Source organism: Microtus ochrogaster, unplaced genomic scaffold (genome assembly GCF_000317375.1).
Source record: "Microtus ochrogaster isolate Prairie Vole_2 unplaced genomic scaffold, MicOch1.0 UNK235, whole genome shotgun sequence".
Taxonomy (NCBI): domain Eukaryota; kingdom Metazoa; phylum Chordata; class Mammalia; order Rodentia; family Cricetidae; genus Microtus; species Microtus ochrogaster.
Window position 1 is genome coordinate 36949 of NW_004949333.1, and position 11667 is coordinate 48615.

The 11667-nt window shown below is 42.0% G+C and overlaps 1 protein-coding gene across 1 annotated transcript in view; it reads left to right on the top strand.

Annotated features, from left to right (window-relative positions):
- LOC101992011 (pregnancy-specific glycoprotein 22-like) overlaps positions 1-11667 on the top strand; it is a gene marked incomplete at its 3' end in the record, with an annotated part of 38542 nt that overhangs the window by 750 nt on the left and 26125 nt on the right. Inside the window, exons 2-4 of the mRNA XM_005372182.2 lie at positions 652-1011; positions 2154-2513; positions 3523-3738. Of these exons, the coding sequence (XP_005372239.2) occupies positions 652-1011; positions 2154-2513; positions 3523-3738 (936 nt within the window). The remainder of the gene's footprint in view (positions 1-651; positions 1012-2153; positions 2514-3522; positions 3739-11667) is intronic.

Genomic DNA, 11667 nt, shown 5'->3' on the forward strand with positions numbered 1-11667 from the left:
ACTGACATACTGTGGAGTCTCCTGAGTGGCACAAGGACATGAGAGGAGCCTCAGTGTTTGTAGGGTAGAAGATACAGAGTGAGAGAGAGGCTGAGCATTAAGATATCCTCATAGAATATTAAACAGTAAGAGTGGGGGAGACATTATTCATCCATCAAGTTCATATTCATGACCCCAATATTCTGAGTACTGATGCTCTCATCTTGATGGTCTGAATAAAACTTCAAGCTGGTGTGGATCGCTAACATGATCTAACATATACAGGCATTTGCTTCATTGTCTGACAAACTCAGACAAATGAACAGAAGAAAGCCAAGACGACATGTGCTTCTTATGATGATGTCCCAGTTTGAGTGAACTTGAAGTTAAAAAAAAAAGCTTGAAAATGATTCAGAATTCAGGTGTTGGCTACAGGCCCAAGAGGAGCAGAGCAGCAACAAAGCGAGAGAGTGAAGACACCAGTTCTATAGGAGAAGAGGTCGGGCGTGCATCGCCCTAACACTATAAGTGTGAGCAGTCAGCTGGGTAGGAAAGAGAGAAACTCACCTAGAAACCTAGGCTGAGCAAGGGACACAGCTGCTCAGGACAGAAGGCCATATCTTAGTCAAATACAAAACTTCCAGTTCCGATGGATCTCTCTCTTCCTTCTAGCTTTCCTTTGGAAGTGCGGACGCCTTGATACCTCTGACCAGCCCACCATTGAATCAGTGCCACGATGCGTTGCTGAAGGCGGAAATGTTCTTCTACTCGTTCACAATCCACCAGAGAATATTCTAGGCTATGTCTGGTTCAAGGGAAGGGCTAACTTCAAGAATATTGTGGCCACCCGGTTAATACAAGATATGAAAGCAACTGTGTGGGGACCTGCATACAGTGGCAGAGAGACATTGCACAGTGATGGATCCCTACTGCTTAATCATGTCACTCAGAAAGACTCTGGCTTGTACACGCTACGAATCTTGAGAACAGATGCAGGAAGTGAATACACACAAGTGCAACTCCAGGTGGACAGTAAGTGATTCCCTGTAATTGTTCGATGATTAGCAGGGACTTAGACACACACAACTGCCATGGCTGGCCTAACATCTCTTCTGGGCCCCCATGTTGAGGTTTGAGCACTTAGTGAAGGACACACTAGTAGAGCCAAATAGCCATAGATCGATCAGCTTCCGTCATCTGACTCCACCTGCATCAAGGAAGACCTTGATGGAAAGTAACTCAGCATAAGATGTCAGAGTCAGCTCACTCTCTTGGAGCTCTAGACTAGGGAGCCCTGAGTACTGTCATCTTTTCAACACTGGAGCGAAGTCACCCAGGAGAACATTTTTCTATTATTCTCTTAATTCTTTGAAAACTGATAGGGAACAAGGTGTTATAATCCCATGTCAAACTGTGGTATTTATTAGCTTATAACTGAGATTGTCATAACTAAAATTCAGGACCTGGTAGAGAGACCATGGTGGAGTGCTGTCTATTGGCTTCCTCTACTTGCTTGCTCAATCAGCTCTCTTATGTCATCCAGGATTCCCAGCCCAGGGCGTAAACTGACTGAATTGGTCTAAATTCTTACATCAGCCCCAGTTAAAAACTGTACTAAAGTTATGCCCAAAGGCCAATTTGGTGGTGGCATTTTCAACGGAGTTCTTTTCTTGAAAAATGACTGTAGCTGGTGTCAAGCTGATATAAAAACAATCAGCCTAGTGGTCAAGCCTTTAAAGAATGGAGCCTGCCTTGAAGATCAGACTGCTCCAAGTCCCCATATAGTCCCAGCACAACAGGAATTGCTTCTATAAGGTGAAGTCAGGGGTTGAGTGTTGCTTCAAAGAAACAGAAGAAAACACCTAGAAAGAGAAAGTTCCAGGCCTGTTGAGTTCAGGGGAGGCATCATCTTAAATGTCAGTGTTCATGAGTCTGTACAGTATCTGACTAAAGGCAGTGAGGGAGCAGCCATGTAGACACCCAAAGAGACTGTTCCACAGAGGACATGACACATTCAGGGGCACTGTTGGAAAGAAGGAGGACATGTTTCAGCCCTGCTTTAAGAAGGAACCCTAGGGTAAGTGATGAATCCATCTGATCAGGATGGAGTTCACCATCTTTTCACGAAGCACAATGATCCTCATGTGATGGCTTTTTTCTCTTTTCCCTCCCAGCTTCCCATTCTCAGTTCTGCAACCCTTTCGCTTCTTCCCAACTCATGATCCAACCGGTGCCTCGTGATGCAGCTGAAGGGGAAGATGTAGTTCTCCAAGTTTATAATCTTCCAGAAGATCTGAAAGCCTTTTCCTGGCACAGAGCAACCTATAGAGCTCCAACCCTTCATATTGTAAAATACAACAGAGCCACAAATTCCATCTCCTGGGGGCCTGAACACAGAATCAGAAAAACCATATACAGTAATGGATCTCTGATACTCTGGGATCTCACTGAGAAAGATGCAGGAATCTACACACTAATAGTTTTGGGCAAAGGTTTCAAAATTGCAAGACAATATGGCGAATTTTTTATAAAGAGTAAGTAAGTGACTCTCTATGGTCTCCAAGATCTTAAAGTGTCTGATCCCACTTCATACACTAACACTAACCAGTCAGAATTGGACTGTTACTGCACTCTCCTGCATTGCATTGTGTCCCCTCCCCACTGGGGTTTGGGTCTCTACTGCAGGACACACACGGGGTAAACAAACTGTAATAGATCAGAACCCACACTTGCCTTTCCATACAGAAAGGAGGAACTGTGCTGTGTAAAACTAGCCCCAGGATGTCAACTGCAGCTCTCACCATACACATGTCCTCAGAAAGAGGGGGTCAGGCAGTTCCTGAATAGTTAAACCATGGGGTCCTCACAGAGACTGTCAGCCTGGACTCCAAAACTTTGCCTCTGGCTGAACAGTAGGTGACAGTGGAAAGTTTATGTCACTGTTTTAGTTAGATTTCCTGTTACAATCAACAAGGAACAAGGCTTTACTTACTCTCCCATAGAGTGTAGAATCAGCTGTTTACTGCCATGAGAGCTGCAGTTGGGTAGGTCACCTGTGCAACTTCTTCTGAGATTCAGTGGGAAGGTGTCTGGGCCATTAGCCTATTACTCTGATAGGCTTATGAAACTTCACAGGAAGTTCAAGACACAAAGGAAAGAAACTGAGGAGGCAGCTGCTCCAGATCCCTCACCCTGAGGGGTCCAACCTAGGGAATTCTCTTCTGCAAGTAAACAGTAGCAGATGCTGCTAATGTGACCAGCTCCCCCACACCAAGTTCAGATCATTGCTCATAACTAAGTTCAACTCATGAACACAGCAATGACCAGCCACTATGTGTTCTATTACAGGGAAACTGAGACACAGAAAACAGTGCCTAAATCTGGGTAAAACAGTTCCTGAGTGGCAAATTCAAACCACAAGTTATGTCTATAGTCACAGCTCCAAATTCTCCCTGCTGGATGTTTTAGAAAGTGTGAACTAAAGAGGGTCTGGTTTACTGTGTGAACTACTGTCATTTGGTATTCTCCTCTGTTTCTTCACAGAGAATGTCACACAGCCCTTTGTGCAAATCACTGACACCTCAGTCTCTGGAGGTACATCTGTGATCTTCACCTGCATTTCACCGGACACTGATGTCTCCATCCGTTGGATCTTCAATGAGAAGAATCTTCAGCTCACAGAGAGGATGACTCTGTCTCCTACAAAGTGTGGACTCAAAATAGATCCTGTCAGGAGAGAGGATGCTGGAGAGTACAGGTGTGAGGTCTCCAACAGAGTCAGTTCAAAGACCAGTCTCCCAGTTTCCTGGGGCCATCATAAATGAGTGACTGCTGCTCTCATCCCACACCTAAGTATAGATATTTCTTTATCAATGGGGTACAAAATGGAGACACACTATGTGTTGAAAATGATTAGTTACTACTCAGATACAGCCAGTATGGTGACTCATACCTATAATACTGGGATACACATGGGTATAAGGAAAGACCAGGAATGAAAGACCTCATTTCACCTCTACCTCGGAGCCACTCATCTTTGCCTTAAATAACGAGCAGGCTTCCAGGGATATCCACAGAACATGGCATAGCAAGTTATATTAAACTTGCCACCATCCCTCATATCAGAGCTGGGAATGGCAATCCTGTAGGAAGAAAAGGATCCAAAGGCAAGCAAAAGAGTCAATGATGTCCCCCATTCTACCTTTAAGAGTTCCAGAAGAATAGCCACCTGCATTACCATAACTTACATGCTAAGGTCCTAGCTCAAATCATGTAAGATTAATGATTATCACCTCGGTCTCTGTGATTCTTTATAAGCCTTGCTCAATTGTTTTTGTGTTCCATGTGTTCATGGTGTCCTTGACTCATCTGATTCTGTCAAACCTTCCTTCCTCTATTCTATGGGATTCTCCAGGCTCTGCCAAGTGTTTGGCAGTAAGTCTATGCATTTGCTCCCATATGTTGCTGGATGATACCTCGCTGATGAACTTTAGGCTGAACACTGATCTAGTAGTATAACAGAATTTCATTAGTAATCATTTTGTTGAAATGTTTTTCCAGTCATGTTTGATTCTACCCTGAATTTCTTGTCTGTTCAGCCTCTGGTTCCTGGCTATTCAAGGCAGTATCAGGTCACGGCTTCCTCTCAAAGCATGAATTTTAATTTGGACCAGCTATTTGTATACCAATCCCACCAAATCTGTTCCCCCATTGCCCCAGTACATGTTTCAGGAAGAATAGATTGTAGGTCAACTATTTCATGGCTGGATTGTTGCCCCAGTCCCACTGCTGCAGGTTTTCTGTAGTTGTTGAAGATGGCTGGTTCAGGTTACCTATGCCTCACTACTAGGATTCTTAGGGTCACTCTTGTAGATTCCAGAGAGATTTAACTGTAGTACACTTCCAAATCAGTTCCAAAATGCCCCACCATTCCACTTCTGTGGAGTTTGGATGCATGATTTAAGCTTTAGTAATGTTCCTTTTACAAATGTGCATACCCTTGTATCTGGGACATAGATGTGTAGAATTGAGACTTCCTCTTAATGGATGTTTTCTTCATGGACTCATAAAATGTGCTTCTTCATCTCTTTTGATTAATTTTAGTTTGAAGTCTATTTTGGTAGCTATTAGAATAGCTACAGCAGCTTATTTCTAATGTCCATTTGATTGGAAATTCTTTTCCTAACCTTCTGGTACCCTCTGCATACTATACTGAACTTACTATATAATCACTCTTGCACACACAACTGAAGGTGAGAATATTCTATTAGTTCTTTTTTCTTTTAGTTTTTCAAGACACAGTTTCTCTGTGCAGCCTTGTGATGTGGTAAGGCCTTCTGTATATGCGTTGATTTTATTGGTTAAGAAAGAAGCTGTTTTCGACCAATGGCTTAAGAGAATACAGCCAGGCTGAAAAAGATATAGAGAGAAAGTAGGGAGAGTTAGAGAGACACCACATAGCCACCAGAGTGAAAATGTACAAGTTGTCAGTTGGAACCTTGCCTGTAGGTCACAAGCCACGTAGTACAATATAAAATAATAAGAATTAGTTAATTCTAGATGTAACAGCTATCTAGCAATATTCTTAAGTGACTGGCCAAGCAGTGATTTAAACAATATAGTTTCTGAGTGATTATTTTGGGAGTCTGGGCAGCCATATACAACAGCCTTGGCTGTCCTGGGCATCACTCTTTTGAAGAGGCTGGCCTTAAACTCATAAAGATCCACCTGCCTCTGCCTCCTGAATGCTTGGATTAAAGGCGTGGATTGACACCACTGCTCACTGTTACATTTGTTATTAATGTGAAAGGGAATAACAGTAGAAGTAAAAAAGAAAAAAGCTTTTTAAATTTTATCATTTTTATTGATTTTTACTGCACTCTACATTTTTCTCTGCTCCTCTCCCTGTCTCTCCATACCCCCTACAACCCTCACCCAAGGTCCCCACGCTCCTAATTTACTCAGGAGATCTTGTCTTTTTCTACTTCCCATGTAGATTAGATCTGTGTAAGTCTCTCTTAGTGTCCACATTGTTGTCTACGTTCTCTGGGATTGTGGTTTGTAGGATAGTTTTCTTTGCTTTAGGTTTAAAAAGTACCTATGAGTGAGTACATGTGATAATTATTTTTCTCTATCTGGGTTACCTCACTCAAAATAATGTTTTCTAAACCATCCATTTTCCTTCAAAATTCAAGATGTCATTATTTTTCCTGCTGTGTAGTACTCCATTATGTAAATATACCACATTTTCCTTATCCATTCTTCGGTCGAGGAGCATTTAGGTTGTTTCCCGGTTCTGGCTATGACAAACAATGATGTAGGAGGTCCTTCTGTTTATGTGTTGCTTTCATTGGTTAAATAAAGAAACTGCCTTGGCCTTTTGATAGGACAGAAGTTAGGTGGGTGGAGTAGACAAAACTAACTGCTAAAGAAAATGAACAGAGTGGCAGATGCCATGGTTCTCCTGCCTGAGATGGACTCTGGTTAGAATCTTGCCAGTAAGCCACAGTCGTGTGATAATATACATTAATGGAGATGGGTTAAACTAATATATAAGAGTTAGCCAATAAAAAAATTAGAGCTAATGGACCAGGCTTGTTTAAATAAATACAGTTTTGTGTAATTATTTCAGTCATAAGCTAGCCGGGCAGCTGAGACAGAACAAAGGGACCCTCTCTCCCAACAAAACAATTCTGTTATGAACATAGTTGAGCGCATGCCCTTGTGGCACGATTGAGCATCCTTTGGATATATACCCAAAAGTGGTATTGCTGGGTCTTGAGGAAGGTTTTTTGTAATTTTCTGAGAAATTGCCACAGTGACAAATTGGTCACCAAAAGAACACATAATCCAATAAAAAAAATGGAGTACAGACCTAATCAGAGAACTCTCAACAGAGGAATCTAAAATGGCTGAAACACACTTAAGGAAAATGTGCAACATCCTTAGTCATCAGAGAAATGCAAATCAAAACGACTCTGAGATGCTACACCTGTAAGAATGGCCAAGATTAAAAACACTGATGACAACTTACGCTGGAGCTGGAAATTTTATTATTTTAAAGAAACTTTTACTGGGTAACTGTGGTTGATAGGCATATACCCTCAGAGCTATAATAGCTATCCACTAAAGCTTACTCTTGTATGTACACAGTGGCAGAGAGACAATGTGTACCAACGAATCTTTGCTGTTTTGAACAACATCCATATGGATACATGATTTTTAAAATGTTTTATGTCATTTTATTTTATTTCTTACCCACATTATGGTTTGAACAGTCAGTTTAGAACACACCTAGTTGATACAAACTGCATTGTTTAAATCTTTGAACTGATTTCACCTTGTTGAGATTAGGATGTGTGGTGGAGTAACTCATCCAAAGGATAAAAAAGCGCAGACTGTGTGGATTTCAACATAAATGCATCCCTAAGAAAATCTTGTGATTCAGGAAGGGTCAGGCAGATGGAACTGTAGAATTTTACTAGAGTGGGATTGATGACCAAAACGTCCTGTCTCCAGGTCACTCTTACAGAATCCCACCTCCAGGTGAGCTTGGAGAGTGTGAACATGCTTGGAATCTGACCTGCTAGAGCTAACAGAGAAGAATGATTTAGCAACTGTAAAAATCTTCTACCTCATGGAACCAGCCAGTGTTGCCATGAGAGAGCCAATTTAGGCAAGGTCATGTGGGCAAGTCCTTCTGAGTCTCAGCCTAGTGAACACAGCTGCACAGATGCCCAAACACTTAGCTAACTGTTCTGATGGGCTTCTGAGACTTCATAGGAATGTTATGATCTGCAAAGGGAGGAATGGACAGCACAAGTTCTCCTAATGACTGCATGTCCTTAGGGACTAAGTCTACTGAACTCTCTCCTATAGGTAAGTAGTAACAGATATGGCTGATATGGACAGCTGTCCTGTCACAATGACTGGGCCTTATTTGCACTTAGGTATTGCTATGGCAACACTCATTTACCACATGTGATGTCACTGGAATACTGAGACAGAAAGCACAGTGACCAAATTAGGCTCACACAGATCATGGCTAGCAAATGTGAAGCACAAGCTATCTGTCTACAGCTACATATCCAGTGTCTCCACCCCGAAGACCTTCTCAGATATCTGTGAAAAGGACTGAGCTAGTCTTCAGAGACATTAAACTTGATCATCAATAGGAAGTGGGGATTATTTTCTAGTAAATGAAAGCAAACAGACAGTCATATTTTACTCTAGAATTAATCTGCCTGCCTTTGGAGAATTTCTGCAGAATTTCCAGGCCCAAGAGCAAACATACCAGACAGGAAATCATGTATTTCCTTGTGTGTCATAATGACTAATACTGGAAGGTTAAGCACATGTCTTTATTTGTTCCTTCAAGTAGATACTGTATCTAGCACAGGGACTTTCTGTTGAAGAAGTCTCATATTTAAAACCACTTTAGCATCTGCCTCTCATCTTACCCTATTGTGCTCTTTGTAGAAATAACCCTTGCAGTGACTGGCTTTAGACCACAGGTTTTAGTAACAATGGTCTCATATGGAATAAGTAAGCATCACAAACTTGTAGTCATGATCTGCCAAACAAAACTGTCCCTTTCAGCTAGAGTTACAACAAGTTCTAGCTCTCTACCTTCTACCAGTCAGATCTGCCTCTAAAAACATCCACCTGGGAGGGCTGGAGTTATGTCTCAATGGTTAAAAGCAATGATTGCCATCATAGAGGAGCAAAGTACAGCTCCTAGCACATGGAAGCTCATATATATATATGATGATATATATATCCACTTCTAGCATCGGTAAGCACCAGGTATGCTTGTGATTGAAGATATACATAAAGCAAAAATATAATACACATAAAAATATTTTTAATAAATTTGTAATCTTATTTTACATGCGAACCACAGTTAATCCTCCCTACTCTACTCCTACTCCCTCCCTCCACCCCTTCTACCCCCATGTACTCCACTTTCATCTCCATTTAGAAAGGGTAAGACCTCCTATGGGAATCTACAAAGCAAGGCATATCAAGATGAGGCAGGACCAAGCTCCTCCCTCATACATCAAGGCATAATGTGACATCCCACCATAGGAAATATTCTAACATGCCAACTCATATACCAGGGATAGGTCCTGGTGTCACATCTAGGGGCCCCACAACAGAACCACATACACAGCTTCCATTCATATGCATAAAGTCTAGATCTGTCCCATGCAGGCCCCTTAGCTGTTAGTCTAGACCATAAGCTGCCATGAGCTCAGGTCAGCTGTCTCTCTGGGTTTTCCCATCATGATCTTGACTCCCTTTGCCAATATAATCCCTTCTCCCATTCTTCAACTGAACTCCCAGAGCCCAGTCCAGTGCTTGCTTGTAGATCTCTGCTTATGCTTCTGTAAGTTACTGAATGAAGGGTATAATGACAATTAGGGTAGGTGCCAATCTGATTATAGAAGTTCAGTTCAGGTACTCCCTCCACTATTGTTAGGAGCCTTTACTGAGATCATCCTTGATTCCTGGGAGGTTCTATGGTACCACGTTTCTCCATAACACCATAATGGTCCCCTCTATCAAAATATCACTTTCATTGCTCTCCCTTGTCCTCCTTCCCCCAAATCGACCATCATGATCCTTCATGTTCACATTTCTCATCTTCTCCTCTCTATTGCCTATGCCCAGTTTACACAGAAGATAAATGTGTCCCTTTTATGGTCCTTGCTGATATCTAGTTTCTCTGGGGCTGGGAATTCTAGCTTAGTTATCCTTTGCTTTGCATCTAATATCCAGTTATGATTGGGTACATACTGTTCTTGTCTTTCTGGGCCTCACTCGGGATGTTTTTTTTTTCTTTTAGCTCCATCCATTTATCTTCAAAGTTCATGTCATTGTTATTTATCACTGAGTAATGCTCCATTGTGTAAATGTACCACATTTACCACAATGTAGGGGTGGGTGCGGGGTGGGAGAAGGAAAGAGGGGGAGAGAGAAGGGAGAAAGCAAGACTGGAGAGAGCTTGGGGGAGTGGGAGGGTAAAGATGGAGGAAGGGCAGATGTAGGAGAAGGAAAGAAGATATCTACATTAAGGGAGCCATTTTAGGGTTGGCAAAAAACTTGGCTCTAAGGGGATCCCAGATGTCCACAGGGATGTCCCCAGCTAGGTCCTTAGGCGGCATAGGAGAGGTTGCCTGAACTGGTTTTGCCCCACTATCACACTGATCTCAGATATCACCATAGAATCTTCATTCGGTGACAAAGAGATAGATACAGAGACTCTCATCAGAGCAACAGACTGAACTCCCAAGGTCCAGTTGAAGAGCAGAAGAAGGGAGAAGATGAGCAAGGAAGTCTGGACCGAGAGGGGTTGATCAACCCACCGACACAGTGTGCCTGATCTATTGGGAGCTCACCAAATCCAGCTGGACCAGGACTGAATGAGCAAGCAATCAAACAGAACTCTCTGAATGTGGCTGACAATGGGGGCTGACTGAGAAGCCACTGATAAATGCACTGGGACTTCTTTCTACTGCATGTACTGGCTTTTTGGGACCCCAGTCTATTTGGATGCAAAGCTTCTTAGGCCTGGATGCAGGGCAGGGGGGGGGGCTTGGACTTCCCACAGGGCAGGGTTCCCTGCCCTCTCTTAAGGAAGGAGGAGGAGAAAGGAGGGTGAGTAGGGGAGCCGGAAGGGAATGGGAGGAGGGGAGGAAGTGTAAATATTTTAATGGAAAAATAAATTTTAAAAAACATTGCACTCTTACCACCAGTGGAGGAGTGTTCCCCTTACTCCAAATCCTCTCCAACATGAGCTGTCATTAGCGTTTTTTATCTTACCCATTCTGGCAGGTATAAGAGCCTACCTCAGAGTCATTTTGATTTGTATTTCCCCTGAAAGCTAAGGATATAGAATAACTCTTTAACTGCATCTCACTCATTTTAGATTCCTCTGTTGAGAATTCTGTTTAAATCTGTACACATTATTAATTGGATAATTTGGTAGTTTGATGTCTACTTTCTTGAGATCTTTAAATATTTTGGAGATCAGTCCTCTGTAAAATGTGGATTTGGTGATGATATACAATTATGTATGATGCTGTTTTGTCATATTAACAGAGTCCTTTCCCTTAAAGAAGGTTTTCAGTTTCAAACAGTCCCATTTATTGATTTTTGATCTCAGTGTCTCTGCTACTGGTGTTATATTCATTGTGTAGTTTCCTTTTCCAATGCCTGCAAGACTTATTCACATTTTCTCTTCTGTCAGGTTCAATTTATCTGAATTTATCTTTGATCCATGTGAATTTGTATTTTCTACAGGATGATATAAGTTGATTTGTTGTAACGGAGGCTGCTTTTCCATTTCCTAGCCAACCAGATTCCCAAAACAATCACACAGAAATTATATTATTTAAATCAATGCTTGGGCTATTAGTTCTAACTTCTTATTGGCTAGCTCTTATATATTAATATAGCCCAATTATACTAATCTGTGTATTGCCACAAGGCTGTGGCTTACTGAGAAAAGCTCCATCTGGTATCTGTCTCCTGTGGGGCTACCTGGCTTATCCTGACTCTGCCTTCTTTCTCCCAGCATTCAGTGTAGTTTTTCCCATCGAGCTATAGTCTATTATATCACAGGCCAAGGCAGATTATTTACCCATTAACCAATTGTATTCACAACATACAAAGGGGAATCAAACA